Here is a 17,206-nt window from a genome sequence, read left to right on the forward strand (position 1 = left end):
TGTGTTTTGAAGGACGGCCCGTGATAAAATGTTAGTTTTCAACCGGTCCATAGTGCAAAAAAGGTTGCAGACTCCTGATATAGATGAAATGAAATGCATTGCCAGGACAACAAACAGCTGTTGGATAATATAAGTAAACTGAGATAACGAAAGTCACTTTTAGCTTTCGCCAAGGTCAGCAAAATAATTTGGCTGTACTAATTTTCATTTTATATGCTTTTACATAAGTGAAGATAGAGCGTTAAAATTTCCAAGTTTTAAAGCAGCAATTTTACTTTCTTCAAACATATTGGTGAAACCATAGCAGTATTATAAAACGATAATGTAGTTGATTCAAGTTACAGGTTGAGGTGCTATTCAGATATGATTAAGTATCGCAGACTCCTTGCTGGTATTTTTGGGTTGTGTGTCGTTTATGTTTTCTTGAATAGCTTCGGCAGCAGTCGAACACGTTACTTAAAACGTCCGAAAAGGTTGGTTAATTTAAAAGTGATTTTTTGAAAAAGCTGTTAAAACTATTTCTTTGCAAACCATTAGGCCTCTTTTCGCGCAGTCTGTTTATCATTGGTAAATTTCGAAATGCTACGATATTTCAAAGGATCGAAAAAATATTATATATTAATATGAGTGTTGTTAACTTAAAGTTTATGATATTCAAACTGATAAAAAAATAGACATCGTATTAATCAGGGATGAAAGTAGAATAATTTTCTTAGCGTAAAGATAAAAAGATTTGTTACCGGAAACCATAAAATTTCATACATGGTGTCACAAAAGTTACGTCATAAAGGGAACATTTTTGTAGATACTATAACTATACGTATACCAAAAATCAATTATTTTATCGAAACGCCGTTCCGGCTTATACTTTTACAACTGGCTTTAATTTAAATATATGTTTAGGACCCCACGAGTTTTCGAAGAAGATTTCGACCGCGTATGTGAATGTAAGTAGATACTTGCAAGTAAAGATAAAGGAATGTTATTCAGGCCCACATTATTTATACACTGGTTCATAAATATGTTGTAGTGTTTAGATTTAGCCTACTTGCATCTAGCCTATATAGCAACGCGTTGCCAACGCACAACTAAATATAAAGAAAACAAACCTTAAAAATACAGGCTGTTTTCGAAAAAATATTATTCTGCCAAAGCACTGCATTTCTGCCAAATCTACGTCATTGTCAAATTATTAGTTCAATCAACTTAACAACTTAACTAATACTAATAGGACTATCAAGCCAAGTCAGGTCGATTACTATTTTTTTTTCTGCCAAAAACACCTGAAGTCAAATTAGGTCATTCAAAAACTTGAACTCAAGTTTGGCCAGTGATTTATTGTTTGCAGGCATACTAATCGACTTTAGTATACTAATTTGCAGACCGTTATCTGGGATGTCTGCCGAGAGCTCGGAAAATAAACGAGACTGAAATGTTTCGATTCTCGGATCCTAAAATGACGCCCCAGCTTTGCATCCGATTTTGCAACCCGAAGTAAGAACATCAACATGTTAAGTTTTTTAATACAAAAACAGTGCACTTCGCTCTGAAGTATAAGGTTGTTAACAACAATGTTGTTCCGCAGTCGATAATTTTGTACAGCATTATAGCCAGAAAAGTGATAGCATCCTAGAAGCTTCTAGCTGAGGCTACTGCAGGAGCCTTACAAGCATTTTTAAAACAATAAATTTTGGTTTTCTTAAACCCTTTGCTTTTTACTTCGTATCGGAGTGAGACCTTTAATTAAAATTAAATGTTTAATTGAGATGAGCTGAAACACGCACACAATAAAATGTAAAAGAAAGATTCTTGCTTTTGTATCAGATAATCTTAAACTGTTTATAAAAACAAATAAAACATAAAATCGTTTCTTAAATTTTAACAGAAAATATATTTCGCCTATAAGGCTTCGTCAGTTTCTGTACAAAAAAGCAAACATGTAAAAATGCCAATAATAGAAGTTAAAAAGTAAAATATGACATTTAAAAACATAAGATTGTGTGTAAAATCGTAAAACACCTGCAGATTTTAATTAAGGTGTATATATATTATTTTTAGGTTTTTTCGAGTCCACCAGCATGTTTTAAGTTTAACTTTGGACACTCTATCTTTTGGTAATTTATTTTTAAATGGAAAGGATATTTTAAGGCAAAAGACCTACGCGGGAATTTACCAGGACACCAATTGCTTATGTCATCGTGATATCAGAGCCTTTGCAGATTATCTCGATAAAGCTCTAGGATGCCAGGGGAAGTGCTCAGACATCTTAAAAGACAACTGTGAAACGGAAGGCGAAAGCGTGCAGACCTTCTTCGTGAAGCAGTGTCAAACAGGTAAAACAGCAAATATAAACAATTGGGATGTACGATGACTTAAAGCAAAATCCTATATCAAATATATGTGGCTAAAAGTATAGAAGTTTCTTGGACTTTTTCCACTGACACCTTTTTCGAAAAAGGTCATTCAAGGATCATTAGTGTAGTGTTAGTATCAGGGCTGCGGGGTCGGAGTCGGACTCGGGACTCGACGGAGTCGGTTTGTTTTGCAGGAGTCAGACTCGGGACTCGGGACTCGAGTAAGGCCGCGTAAAACTACCCGAGTCCGAAGTGCGCTTGCGCAGTACCAAATTTTAAAACTGTTAAGACGGCAAAATGTAAGTTAATTGTAAAAGTGTAATAGCAAATGTGAAATATTTTTAAACCATGTAATGCGGGTGGATCAATTATGACACCAATATGAGTGGATTGCAGAAAATCCACCTTAATTTAGTTGCGTAAATGGGTAAAATACAGGCTGTAGAGTCAGAGCTGGACTCGGGACTCGACAAAATCTTACATATGGCCGGAGTCGAACTCGGGACTAGGGAGTCGGACTCGGGTGTATTTTTTTTGCCGGAGTCGGACTCGGGTTGTTTTTAACCAACTCCTGGTTAGTATAGCCAACCATTACCTGGTATAATGAACTGCATTGACAAGTTTCTCATTATTTGAACCCATTTTTTTAATTGTCGGGAAATTTTCGATAACGATGGTGTAAAATAGACCAGACCAAATCCTGTATGTTTTCTAAAACAAAATTACTCACTAATCGCCTTTTGAAAACAAACATGTTTTTAACGACAGTTCGTTTTTGTTTTTTTAATGAACAGGCACCGCACAGCTTGATTATTGGTAAACCTGTTGGTTGTATCGGTGCCTCCTGGTATATTAAATAATTTTATTGCTTTTGTTGTTGTATCAACGTTATGTGCCAAATATTAAAAATGAATTGAATTGAATTGAATTGCACAGCCACCCAACAATTTAGGCCTATCCATATGAGGATCCAATTCGTCTTAGAAAGACCATAACCTTGATAAATCTAGAACAAAGTTGTTAGAAGATACAAACATTTCGGTTGGTGGCTTATATATTGCTTGTTACTAACCTTCACTCCGCGCTATTCAGAGTTTGGCCTGACATTTTTATTAACTGTACATTAAGTATAATTAAAATGGTATTAAAAAAGCCAGAGGTGGCCAACACGCAGCTCTTTACCCAGTATGCGGCTCTTACGTTCACGTTGCACTTGATTTTTTAGAATGTTTCGATTTCGTTTGGTTAAGGTATGGATTATTGTCGGTTCCGACTCGACTGTTTACTTTGAGGACTGTTTACTTTGAGGCCGATGTTTTTTTAGCAATACTTTTGAAACAAGATAAACGCAAAAATAAAGCCTAAATAATATTGATAAATGGCATTATGTCGAGAAATGTGTCTTTTTCAATCAGTGCGTCGAGTCTCCTTATAAATTAAAATTTTGTCTATAGTTAAATAAAGACATTTTTTTCGCGCTTTGTGGGAGTGAGTGAGAAATGGTGTTATATGCTATTCATTTCGTTCCATGTGTGTAAGGTGTGGCTATTTGCGGTTAACCAAGACACAAATGCGGTTCCTGCTATCTGATTGGTTGGCCACCCCTGATATAAGCCCTGCTTGCTTTCAACAGAGCCCATGCAGGAACCATTCTTGTCCTCAAGACACATCGGCTGTTTTGGGACCGACGTCGACCCCCGTTTCCTCCGGCCGGTGAAGGTCCCCCTCTCGTCGCCGGCGGGCTGCTGGCACGTTTGCAACACCATAAAAAGGCCACTGGCGGCGGTACAGAGCGACACCGGGGTGTGTTTTTGCGGCCAAATGACCACGGGTAAAGCGGGGTACGAATACTAAAAAAAAACTCGATTTGCGTTCTCGTCACTTGCTATAAAGCAGTGATCGGCAGCCGAAACAAACGTATGCATTTTAACTAGTTCATTCAAAAAAGGTTGTAATAAGTTACCTTTACTGAATATTAAAAAATGTTTGGTTTGAAACTGGTCCGCAGAGCCAAAAAGGTTGCCGACCCCTGCTATGAAGTCATACTTGACAATTAGATAGACATGATGCTTTTATAGGCCCTTATAGTATGGTGCCGAGGCTTCGATGAAGTAAATTTGTTTATATAGCGAATCTACTGGAATTATTTAGTTGTATAACAAAGTAACTTGTAAAATTGATTTTACTTAAAACTTCAATGATTTAAATGTAGGCCTATAGCGAACCTTGGCTGTCTTTCTTGGTTAAGTATTGCATGCGCTCCTTACAGTATGGTTACAACACGAAAGTCAAACATCCAGAAACCAGTTACAGAACAATATCAAAAAATAACATGCTGTGTAGATTAGTAACTTTGACAAAACTACGAACAAATTGGACTATAATTCGAGTTTTTCTCTAACTTGCTTCATTAATTTTAGGTAAGAGTAAACTACGCGTAGACAAAAACAAATAGGCGCATAGTATGACAACAAATTGCCACTTTTAACTAAGACTGTTTTATACACATAACGGGATCCGGCCGGATAGGGAGTGTTAGAACGGCGACGATCAGTAGAGAGACCCCACGATAGCGATTTGTTTAAAACAGCGACTGTCGATAGAGCGAGTGCAGCATTAAAACAGCAAAAATGGTGACAGCATTAAAACAGAAATTGTTACGATAGCGACTTTACTGGCCAATTAGAAAGAGATATGCCCACAGAGTCGCAGACGTATCGTTTTAATTGTTGCTGTTTTTGTTCTCTTTGTGAGATAAGTTTACTGGTGTGAATAATGAATATCCTGATAGGTCGTTTGAACACACGAATTACCATTTTAGAGCAAAATCGATATAAGTATCATCTGATGCAATTCATTCAAGCCATTGCTCACAATTTAGAAATAAACGTGGTTTGATAACTGGATTGATGTCCCTCATTTGTCGGCAGGGTTTTTGTTGTTTTTAAGTCCCTTTTGGTTTCAATCCTTTACTACTCTCTTATTTTTAGAAAAATAAAACATGTTGAAGTCTTTTTTGGTTTCAATCTTTTACTGAGCTCTTGCTAAACAGTGTTTGGTGTGCGTGCTCCTGGCCATTTTTTTTGTTGTCGGATTCAATAAAGGATTTTGGCTAAAATTGTTAAGTGAACAATGGGAAAAGTATCGTCATGGTGCTGTTGCGACATTCACCGATTTAAATTAACCGCTATCGCTCTATCGACAGTCGCCTTTTTAACGGGTGCTATTGGAGCCCGAGCAATTGCACATAACACGAGCTTAACTGTTATCCACGTCTTTGATGTTGTTGTTCAGATTCGACTACAACAAAAGGCTTCCTGGCTGCTCGAAAGAGGAGCGGCTGGACGTTTACAGGACCATGGTGGAGGATCCGCGATGCGAGCTCCTTCAGCTGCTTCCACCAAAGAAGAGAAGGAAGAAGACCGGCCTGGTGTCGTTTCCCGGCTCCGGCAACACGTGGACACGCCATATGATTGAACTCGCCACCGGTTTCTATTCAGGCTGCGCTTACAACGAGATTCTTCTTCACGAGGAAGGTTGGTTTGTTTTTTTTTCGTATGGAAAGCAAATAATTTTGGGTCAAGGTTTCCTGATTTGAAATACACAGGGAATTTCGTTACCATAAGAGCCTGATCGGTATCCCATAAGCCAGCTGATTGGGTAACAAATTTAAGTCTTATTTAAGTAGCGTTTCGATTTTACATTAAGTTTTGACTAATTTTGTAGGATGTTTGAAGTTGGATCACAGAATTTTATTTTCACAAAAAAACGCATATGTGGATTTTAGAGATAGAGCTGTATTTGCCCAAACTATATCTTGTTATTGCAGGTTTTCTTGGAGAGTTACTCAGGCCGTCCGAAGGGAGGACCAGGGTAATCAAAGACCACATCCACAAACTGGAAAAGGCAGAAAAGTACGATGACTACATTCTCATCATTCGCAATCCCTACAATGCAATATTGGCCGAATTCAACCGAAACGCAACGGACGGAAATCACACCGGTTTCGCAACCAAGAAGCAGTACAGGGAAAGTAAGATGGGCATAACAATAATTGATATGCACCCTGTAAATACTGCATACAATGTTGGTTGTCTTTATCTACTATGAACTTGTTCGGTCATGATAAGCACCTAGCCCACCACTTACTAAGCCTTAACAAAGAAAAAGTAGTTATAATAAAGATAAAAGTATAGCTTTTAAACAGGGCAAACTTACAGCAAATCCGTGTTTGTTCTGGTAAAGAAATTAATTATAATAATGTCAAAGCCCACACAGAAGCACGTAGCATATTTTAAACGTTTCACATAAATGTTATTTGTTTTCAACGTGGTTAAGATAGCAGTCCATATATATATATATATATACTGCTAAGGCAGACTTTGGATAAAGGGACTAGACTATAGAGGATGAAAAATGTATCAAGATAACGATTTTCGGCGCGTTTCAACTAAACGTATTTGCCGTTCTGTAAGTCTCTATATTCAAGAAAGCTTTACTGCAACTCATCTGTAGCGGACAGCTAGTTTAACATCACGACAAGCCAACTGACGGCATTGGTTTTGACCAGTGTTTCTCAACCTTTTATGCTTCGTGGCCCCCTTTGAATGCTTTCAACCCTCGTGCCCCCCCTGCTTATAAAAATAACTAGCATTGTGTTTAACGTATTTTCACTTGTTCTACATCTTGACTTTAATAACAAATACAGCCATTAATCAACCAATTTAGAAAGTAAGTAATTTTATTTAAATTAACTTAGTTAGTCATTACAAAGCTTGTTATTGGACTCCCGCCATGTATTTTTTTATACTCCGCTCTGTTTTGTGCTGAGCCATGTCACTACATTCGTCAGGACGATTTCTCTATTTTCGTTTTATTAATGCGTTACTATTACTTAATACGCTGTGCATAACCTAACTGAATATTGGCTTAAAATTGTCCTTGCGTAACTTTGCAGCGTCGTTTTTCTTTTTCAGCTGCACGCCCTTTAGGAAAATTGCTAAATCGGTGTACCTGGCATTACAGTTTCTCGCTCAAAGCATTTGTCGCACACATTTTAATGATTAGGCGAAGGATATCGGCAAGTAATTGGCCGCCCGATAATGCCGAGGCCGCACTGCATGGTTGTACGTATAAAGCAGCACAGTAATTGTTTTGCCACAGCGACAGGCCTTTAATCAAATTTGCCACCCACTTGCGTATGTTGAATTAGGGGTAACTTCCGCGATAAAACACACATGGTGTCAGAAAAATGTGTTACAAAACGTTACTGGAAAGTTTTACTGTCATAATAAAAAACACAAATTTAAGGGAACTGGCAAATTAAAAAAAATAGTGACACTTTGGTTTTGCAATATCTAGCTAGAGAGTTATGCCCCGTGGCCCCTCAATGACCGCTCTGTGGCACCCCAGGGGGGGCGGGGGCCAAGGTTGAGAAACCCTGGTTTAGGCTTTTTCTAAACCTGTTTTGTAGAGTTTCTGATCGTATTTAGCGAACTGATCAGCGAGTGGCGGAGCGTACCTGGGACGTTGCTGTCCAGCGGCAAGCCTTGCCTCATCCTCTTTTACGAAGATATGCTTCAAAAACCGCTAGAAAATGTCAATCAGATCGTCCACTTCCTCATGGACAAGCACCAGATGCCGAGCAACGTCGACGATAGGCTAGCCTGCCTCGGCCAGCAGCTAGCCGGCAACTATAAGCGCGACAAAGGAAAGGGTTTCGACCCTTTCACACGCGACATGATCTTGAGGCTGAACGGCGACATCAAGGCGCTTCGCGAGCTTTTAATTCGAAAAGGAGTCGTGCGAAGATTGCCCGATTACGAACGGGAACTGCCTTACTAACAGTTATATAAAGCAGGTGTCGAAAAACAATGACCAAGTTGCCGAGCACAGTTTTGAAAAAAAAAACTTCTTTAGAATACCTTTTTAAAGGACATTTGACGTTCGTCTTATGAAAACCTTACGCAACTAAAATAAGATGGATGCACACTTTGCACAGCAATCCACACATAGGAGTGTCATATAACTCATTCACTCACTCTACGTGGTTGGAAAATGTTCCACCTTACAATTTTACAAAAAACAGTTTGCTGCCTGTCAGTTTCGAAATTTGATACTGCGCACGCGTACTTGGGTTGTTTTACGTGGTCTTACTCGAGTCCCGACTTCGACTACAGCAAAACAAACTGACTCAGTCGAGTCCCGAGTTCGACTTTGACTCCGCAGCCTTGTGGTATACCTCACTGTTGAGGGATTTGAAATACTATCTAACAGGCTCGCCATTTACCTGCTCGCATGTGAACGATTACTTTGACATAAAAGTGACTCGGGTTGTCTGAATTAAGCGACTCGGGATGTCTGATTTTTTAATTGCTCACGGTCGTCTAAAAATATACAAAAATAAACACAAAATAACACGTTGTTTTTAATGGTATCAATGGGACGGATGCACTTGCTTCTTTGCTATCAGCTCGGCTATGTTAACCTATAACGAATCACTTTATTTGAGTGAAGCAATCACGAACAGTTTTAACAGTGGCAGCGCAGCAAGCTGTAAAAACGTAACTTTCGTTAGCACATCGCAACACTATGACGTCACAATAGACCATTTAGCGTGCAAGTGAATGAACAATGGTTTGGAAAAGTAAGTGGCCTGAAAAGTTTATTGCACAAAAAAAGTTCTTCTTCAGGAGCGTCATATTGTTTTTTGTTAGTTGTTGCGCGGTCCCAGAATATTGTCTCGCGGACCCCAAAAGGACCGCAGGCCCCAGTTTGAAAACCACTGGGCTAGTATAAGACTGGAACTAATACCCAAGATCCACGTGGTAGTTTAGATGGTTCTTTGATTTTAGGGCAGCATCAGTGCTGAAGTGATATTATGAATTTAGGCAACACACAACCTACAAAACAAATACTTAAAACGTTTAATTCTTAAGTATTTCGCTTGTTTGAGTAGATACATGACGTCAATTGGTACATCGAAAACATTTGCCCTAAATATCGCGTCTGTATTGGAACTAAATGTTGTAGGCTAATCTGAAAAAATGACCGATATAAAGAAGAGAAAAACAGCTCTTCAACGAGGTTTTCAGTCTGATTTGAAGCTCTAAATGTTTATTGTGCTAACCTAAATTACACGTCATGCCACAATGCAACAAACGATCTATCTGGTACGGGTTAGAGTGCGACGTTGTTTTAATTAAATAGCCGCTATACAAAAGTCTGTATACCGCCTGGCGATATCCGGCAATAAAGAATTCGCAGTCCGTAAGACCGTTTCCTATACGGTTTACAATCTAATTCAGATGTATACTGCAGATCAGTGCCGTTTGCGAATATTTTGTTAAGTCTATACTTCAACAGGTGTCAGTTTTGCGTTCTTTTTTGCTATTAACATTATTTTAAGTTGTTCAATGACGTAACTGTGTGTTGCCTTGTTCTGTACTTTTAAAATGTGTTGCGGCAAAACTAGTTGTTTATTAAAATCAAAGTTGTTATAGATTTCGCATTAAATCAAAGTTGTAATAGATTTCCATTATTGAAACATTTGTTGTGTTTTCCATGTAAAGAAATTTCCAGTTTTTAACCGGTCCACAGTGCAAAAAGCAAAAAAGTTTGCAGACCGCTGATATAGATGAAAGGAAATGAATTGTAAAGGACAACAAATATAAATTGGACTGTACAAGTATACTGAGATAACGAAGTTACTTTTGGCTTTCGCGAAAGTCAGCAAAATAATTTGGTTTTACCAATTTTCATTTTATCTATTTTTTGATTTGTGGAGAGAGCGTTAAAATGTCCTTTTTAAAGCGTTTTAAAGCAACAATTTTACTTTCTGTAAACAGATTGGTAAAAGCATGGAGGTATTATGAAACGATAATGTTGTTGTTTCAAGTTACAGGTTGAGGTGCTATTCAGATATGATTAAGTATCACAGACTCCTTGCTGGTATTTTTGGGTTGTGTGTCATTTATGTTTTCTTGAATAGCTTGGGCAGCAGTCGAACACGTTACTTAAAACGTCCGAAAAGGTTGGTTAATTTAAAAGTGATTTTTTGAAAAAGCTGTTAAAACTATTTCTTTGCAAACAATTAGGCCTATTTTCGCAATTTCATTGGCAAATGAAAATTGTCTTTTTATCATTGGTAAATGTCGAAATGTTACGATTTTTCAAAGAATCGAAATATATTATAAATATTATCAATGTTGAGACCTTAACGGTTTTATGATATTCAAACTGATGAAAATGGATATATTTTTAATCAGGGGGAGAGTAGAATAATTTTTAGGGTGAAAGTAGAATAATTTTCTTAGCGTAAAGATAAAAAGATTTGTTACCGGAACCCATAAATTCTCAGACATGGTGTCACAAAAGTTACGTCATAAAGGGAACATTTTTGTAGATACTATAACTATACGTATACCAAAAATCAATTATTTTATCGAAACGCCGTTCCGGCTTATACTTTTACAACTGGCTTTAATTTAAATATATGTTTAGGACCCCACGAGTTTTCGAAGAAGAATTCGACCGCGTATGTGAATGTAAGTAGATACTTGCAAGTAAAGATGAAGAGGAGTGTTATTCAGGCCCACATTATTTATACACTGGTTCATAAATATGTTGTAGTGTTTAGATTTACTTGCATCTAGCCCAAGCTTGCCATTTTTTAGAAACGTAAATACGGAACGCATATTGAAAACTGTAAATAAACTTTATGTAGACCTACAACAAAATTGCAAATAATTTGTGCTTATTTGAAGTGAAACGGCTAAATACGGCTAAGCACGTCAAACGTATTTTACGTAACGAAAACCAGTGACATATATCAATAGGGAACCACTCACTAACGTGAAACCTTAAGTTGTATAGCAGCCATTGTTCGCATTGCGTGATATTCAGCAAATACGTAATCCTGGGTACCATTCTGCGTCCAACGTATAAATAAAATCTCTTTTGAAACTGAAAATTGGTTACTATTAAAACCCCGCATAAAATGCGAACTCTCTAAATTTTACGCGGTAATAGAGTAAACAGACATCAAGAAGTTTTTAAACATATAAGTCTTAAGTTGGAAACATTAAAACTTATTTATATTAAAGCAATCAGTATGTTATGAATTTAATTGACATCTATCTATATAGAATTACTAACAAACGTTAAACTTTAAGTTGGAACAGCAATTGTTTAGACGCGTAATATTCAAGCAAATAATACCGGAACCAGACTGAGTCATACGTGAAACAAAATCCTTGAAAATAAAAGTTGTTTAACGGTGACCGGGTTGCGACGGCGCTCGCTTACTTTCCACAGCACCCGCCGAATAATATCCATTTAATTTTTTTACTCACCACACACACAAAAAGAAACTATCCCCAGCAACCTCACCCCCAGAAAAATATTTCTTAACACCCGCTGGTAAAATAATTAATTTATTTAAAAACAAATTGCTTGACAGCCTTATCAACCAAAAATGAAAAGTAAAAAGTATTACTTAGTTTTGAGAAAGAATTGCTAAATGGCTAACTCAAAAGTTTTTACATTTTTTAATTTCTTTTTTTTTTGTAAATTTCAAATTAAAAAAATTGGGACAAATTGGTTAACCGGGCGGGACACCGGGACAAGGCCCTAAAACCGGGACTGTCCCGGCTAAACCGGGACGTATGGCGAGTCTAACCTAGCCGATAGCAATGCGTTGCCAACGCACAAAACTAAAAATAAAGAAAGCGAACCTTTGGAAATACAGGCTGCTTTTAGGCAAATAATATTCTGCCAAATCACATGCCATGTTCAAAGTAATCATTTATTAGTTTATTAAACTTAACAATTTACCTATGGACTATATCGAGCCAAGTTTGGCAATTGACTTATTGTTTGCAAATATACTAATCTACTTTACTGCATTAATTTGCAGACCGTTATCTGGGATGTCTGCCGAGAGCTCAGAAGATAAACGGGACCGAATTGGTTCGCTTCTCGGATCCTAAAATGACGCGCAAGCTTTGCATACGATTTTGCAACCTGAAGTAAGATATATCAAATTGTCACGTTTTTTTTTCAAAAACAGTGCAGTTTGCTCGCCAGTCTAAACAACAATGTTGTACAGCTGTCATTAATGGTGTACAGCATTATAGGAAGCAAAATGATAACATCACAAAAGTTTCCATCGCAGGCGACCGAAGTAGCTTTACAAAGCCTTTAAAACAGTGATTCTTAACCTTTTGGTCACGGCACCCTTCAAAATAAATAAATAGATTTTCGGCATCCCAGCTGGAATTTTTCGTTCAGTTTTTTACTGAAATGCCACTATAAATGGAACTGAAACAATACAATCAACTTAAAATATGTAGAAAATGTCATTTGATAGAATGGTCTCTCATCGTACACAAATGTGTGTATCAAGAGGCTTACCAATTGAGCAAAAAACAGATTTGTAGAAATTATCAAATACCTGTCGGCACCCTTGAGCAATAGAAATGGACATGGCACACCATGGCGTCGCGGCACCGCTGTTAAGAACTTCTACTTTAAAACAACAAATTATAGTTTTTTAACCCTTATTTTTGTGACCCCATAGGAATGACACCTTTAAATAAAATTTAATTTTAATTAGGTTGCATATACTTTTTAAGTTTTATCGAGTCCACCATGTTTTAAAGTTTAATTTAGGACACTCTTTGTTTTGTTGATTTATTTTCAAGTATTGAAGGGATATCTTAAGGCTAAATATGCCCTTATTTGTTTTTTTAAGGCAAAAGACCTACGCGGGAATTTACCAGGACACCAATTGCTTATGTCATCGTGATATCAGAGCCTTTGCAGATTATCTCGATAAAGCTCTAGGATGCCAGGGGAAGTGCTCAGACATCTTAAAAGACAACTGTGAAACGGAGGGAGAAACCGTGCAGACCTTCTTCGTAAAGCAGTGCCAAACAGGTAAAACAGCAAATATAAAAATAATGATGTACGATGACTTAAAGCAAACTTCTATATCAAATATATGCGGCTAAAATTATAGAAGGTTCTTGAACTTTTTCAACTGGCGGACACATTTTGCTTTCTTGAAACAATACGAGACTCTATCCAATTTTCTAAAAAAAATCAAAAGCAAGGTGAAAGCATTAAATAAACAACTAAATATTGTAAACAACATGTATTTAATTATCTTTAAACTAGATAGAAAAAGGATGTGCTACTGCTTTTGCTCGAAACAGCTTTTCAGTCAAAATATTTAAAATATGTTTTCCATGCAAAAAATTGATAAAAATAAATCCGGACTTCAGTTGTAGAACTACTGATTTAAGGCAATACTAACCACGCAACTAAGAAATATATGCTTATTACTGTTATGTTGATGGAATTTTTAACAGAAAAGTACTTCCCAAAGTCGAAAAGGTGTTGCCCGCCAACCTTAGACAGATTCACACAATCATAACTTGTTCGGGAGCGCATTGGAATGTTGGCAAGTTAGAATAACCTACCCTGGTATAATGCAACGGCACCAAATTGACTTTATGAGACATCTAAAAGCATGAGCTGCATTGAAAAGTTGCCTATAATTGAATGCTTTTTTTTTTAATTGGCGGAAGATTTTCGATAACGATGGTGTAAGTATACCAGACCAAAATATAAATATTCTCTAAAACCAAATTACCCACTGATCGTCCTTTGACAACAAACATGTTTATTTAACAAAAGTTCGTCCTAATTTAAATGAACAGGTATCTCACAGCCACACAACAATGTACACTTTTGCACAGATAAATAAATACAGTTCCTGACTTTTGAGGGGTCACGGTCACAGTATGCGATTCCAACTTGTCTGAAGAAGACCTAACCCTGGATAAATTTAGAACAAAGTTGTTAGAAGTTCTTTAAACATTTCGGTGGATGCTTCCAGCATAATTAGTGCATTTATGGATTGCTTGCAACTAAGCACCACTCTGAGACTGTTAAGCTGCCCGGACATGTGCAAACGATAGTTAAAGTGGTATTAATATAAGCCTTGCTTGCCCTCAACAGTGCCGCTGCAGGAATCATTCTTGTCCTCAAAACACATCGGCTGTTTTGGGACCGACGTCAACCCCCTTTCCCTCCGGCCGGTGAAGGCTCCCCTCTCGTCGCCGGCGGGATGCTGGCACGCTTGCAACACCAGAAAAAGGCCACTGGCGGCGGTACAGAGCGACACCGGGGTGTGTTTTTGCGGCCAAATGACTACGAGGTAAAGTGGGGTACAAACACTTACTTTTCAAATTGACTCGATTAACGTTCTAGTGACTTGCTATAAAGTCATACTCGACAATTCGACATACATGGCCCCTTTTTATGCCCTTATATGGTGTTTAACAAGGCTTCGATGAAGTCGATTTGTTTAAATAGCGAATCTACTGAAATTACTCGGGTGTTTAAGAATGTAACCTGTAAAACTGATGTTATTTAAAACTAGAAAGATTTAAATGTATAACAACACTTGGCTGTCCATTTTTTGTAAAGTATCGCATGTACAGTTTAGTTACAGCCCGAAAGTCAAACTGTTCCGAGAGCAGTTACAACACTATATAAAAAACAACATGCTGTAAAACAATATGTGTTAGATTAGTATAAACCTTAACAAAACTATGGACAAATTAAACTATAAATCCCTATAACTTGCTTTATTATTTCTAGGTAGGAATAAACTACGCAAAAACAAAAACTAATCGGCGCAGAATATGGCAACCAAGGCGACTTTTAACCAAGATTGATATACACACAAGTCACACATAATAGTTTCATGAGCTCGACTTTTATCTACGTCGTTGACGTTTGTGTTCAGTTTTCACTACAACAAAAGGCTCCCTGGCTGCTCGAAAGAGGAGCGACTGGACGTCTACAGAACCATGGTGGAGGATCCGCGATGCGAGCTCCTTCAGCTGCTTCCTTTAAATAATAGGAGGAAAAAGACCGGCCTGGTGTCGTTTCCCGGCTCCGGCAACACGTGGACACGCCATATGATTGAACTCGCCACCGGTTTTTATTCAGGCTGCGCTTACAACGAGATTCTTCTTCACGAGGAAGGTTGGTTTGGGTTTTTCGTCGTATGGCATGCGAAGACATTTAGGTCAAGGTTTACTGATTTGTAAATCACAGGAAATTTTGTTACTATATAGTTAGATCCTGATAGGTATCCCATAGCTAAAGGTAATGTTGTAACAAACTTAAGCGTTTAGAAGGCCTAGCAACGTTTATAATATACAATAAGTTTGAACTAGTTCTCATGTTGTTGGATTAAAGGATTTTGAATTTACAAACTACTATGGCCGCATAATAAATTTCCTCTAATGGCGACGCCTATTTTACTAGATTTAAAATAGTTAGCCACAGCTGTATTTGCCCAAACTATATCTTACTATTGCAGGTTTTCTTGGAGAGCTACTCAAGCCGATAGAAGGGAGGGTCAGGGTCATCAAAGACCACATCCACAAACTGGAAAAGGCAGAAAAGTACGATGACTTCATTCTCATCATTCGCAATCCCTACAATGCAATATTGGCCGAATTCAACCGAAACGCAACGGACGGAAATCACACCGGTTTCGCAACCGAGAAGCAGTACAGGGAAAGTAAGATGGGCATAACAATAATTGATATGCACCCTGTGAATACTGCATACAATTTTAGTTGTCTTTATCTAGTATAAACTTGTTTGATTATACTAAGTCTAACACACGGAAAGCACCCACATAGCACTTACTAAGCCTTAAAAATCAAAAGTAGTAATATTTAAAGATAAAAATATAGCTTTCAAAGACGACAAATTTACAGCAAATGCGTTCTGGTGACGAAATTAATTACAATAATGTTAAAGACCACACAGAAGTTGGTAGCATATTTTATACATTTCGAATAATTTTAATTATTTTCAACGTGGTGAAAAAGCAGTTCATAATATGGACTGCTTTCTTCAGCACTACTAAGGCAGACTCTGTATAAAAAGGGACTCTACTGGAGGATGAAAAATGAATCGAGAATTAATTTTTTTTCGGCGTGTTTAAACTAACCGTATTTTTGTCGTTCTATAAAAATCCTGTAGACAAGAAAACTTTACTGTAACACGTATAGCTAAACTGCCTAGCGAGCAGTTTAACGTCTAGCGGGCAGTTTAACGTCAGACAATCCCACTGTACGGCAGTGTATGGTTTAGGCTTTTTCTAAACCTGTATTTCTAGAGTTTCCGGTCGTCTTCAAAAGACTTATCGGCGAGTGGCGGAACGTACCTGGGACGTTGCTGTCCAGTGGCAAGCCTTGCCTCGTCCTCTTTTACGAAGATATGCTCCTAAAGCCGCTTGAGGGCGTCAACCGGATCGCGCACTTCCTCGTGGACAAGGACCAGATCCCGAGCAACTTCGCAGAAAGGCTAGCCTGCCTCGGCCAGCAGCTGGCCGGCAACTATAAGCGCGGCAAAAGAAAGGGTTTCGACCCTTTCACACGCGACATGATTTTGAGGCTGAACGGCGACATCAAGGTGCTTCGCGAGCTTTTAATTCGAAAAGGAGTCGTTCGAAGATTGCCCGATTATGAACGGGAACTGCCTACAACGACCAAGTTTCCGAGCACGGCTCTGAAAACAACCATTCCTTAGAATACCTTTTTGAAGGACATTTGACGTTCATCTCATGAAAGCATTTTAAGGAGTTGTGTGATGTGTGGGAAGCGTCATTTTCTCTCCATACCTATTATTTATCGTTCTCGTTTTACAGTAATACGAACAAGGTAACTTAACGCACAAAAATACGTGTGTTTGTCGAACAACAGGTAAATTAGACCTAGATTTTCTTTAATAATTTAACTATAGGGGATTTCTAAAAACTT

General features: G+C 37.8%; 2 protein-coding genes and 1 long non-coding RNA gene across 3 annotated transcripts; all 3 read left to right on the forward strand.

Annotated features, from left to right (window-relative positions):
• Positions 1–351: 351 nt before the first annotated feature.
• LOC146161379 (uncharacterized) lies at positions 352–1,493 on the forward strand. Its single transcript, XR_014494633.1, has 3 exons — positions 352–473; positions 904–947; positions 1,383–1,493. It is a non-coding gene; the product is annotated as an uncharacterized LOC146161379 (long non-coding RNA).
• A 1,999-nt stretch (positions 1,494–3,492) lies between these two features.
• Positions 3,493–8,198, forward strand: LOC146161380 (sialate:O-sulfotransferase 1-like). Its single transcript, XM_083385140.1, has 5 exons — positions 3,493–3,539; positions 3,988–4,185; positions 5,649–5,890; positions 6,184–6,387; positions 7,828–8,198. The coding sequence occupies exons 1-5, from the start codon at positions 3,493–3,495 to the stop codon at positions 8,196–8,198; spliced, it is 1,062 nt and encodes a 353-aa protein (XP_083241266.1).
• A 4,146-nt stretch (positions 8,199–12,344) lies between these two features.
• On the forward strand, positions 12,345–16,976 carry LOC146161381 (sialate:O-sulfotransferase 1-like). Its single transcript, XM_083385141.1, has 6 exons — positions 12,345–12,382; positions 13,108–13,292; positions 14,379–14,577; positions 15,172–15,413; positions 15,754–15,957; positions 16,564–16,976. Exons 1-6 carry the CDS (start codon positions 12,345–12,347, stop codon positions 16,974–16,976), a joined length of 1,281 nt encoding a protein of 426 aa, XP_083241267.1.
• Positions 16,977–17,206: the final 230 nt, after the last annotated feature.

This window comes from Ascidiella aspersa, chromosome 3 (genome assembly GCF_963924565.1).
Source record: "Ascidiella aspersa chromosome 3, kaAscAspe10.2, whole genome shotgun sequence".
Classification (NCBI taxonomy): domain Eukaryota; kingdom Metazoa; phylum Chordata; class Ascidiacea; order Phlebobranchia; family Ascidiidae; genus Ascidiella; species Ascidiella aspersa.

What these genes read in the sequence shown, in the direction of transcription:
- LOC146161380 (XM_083385140.1), top strand. Translation starts at nt 3,493, where the DNA reads ATGGTATTAAAAAAGCCAGAGGTGGCCAACACGCAGCTCTTTACCCA. An exon ending in GATTCTTCTTCACGAGGAAG is followed by an intron (nt 5,891 to 6,183) that starts GTTGGTTTGTTT and finishes TTGTTATTGCAG; the next exon opens with GTTTTCTTGGAGAGTTACTC. An exon ending in CAAGAAGCAGTACAGGGAAA is followed by an intron (nt 6,388 to 7,827) that starts GTAAGATGGGCA and finishes CCTGTTTTGTAG; the next exon opens with AGTTTCTGATCGTATTTAGC.
- LOC146161381 (XM_083385141.1), top strand. Translation starts at nt 12,345, where the DNA reads ATGACGCGCAAGCTTTGCATACGATTTTGCAACCTGAA. An exon ending in ATACGATTTTGCAACCTGAA is followed by an intron (nt 12,383 to 13,107) that starts GTAAGATATATC and finishes TGTTTTTTTAAG; the next exon opens with GCAAAAGACCTACGCGGGAA. An exon ending in CGTAAAGCAGTGCCAAACAG is followed by an intron (nt 13,293 to 14,378) that starts GTAAAACAGCAA and finishes TGCCCTCAACAG; the next exon opens with TGCCGCTGCAGGAATCATTC.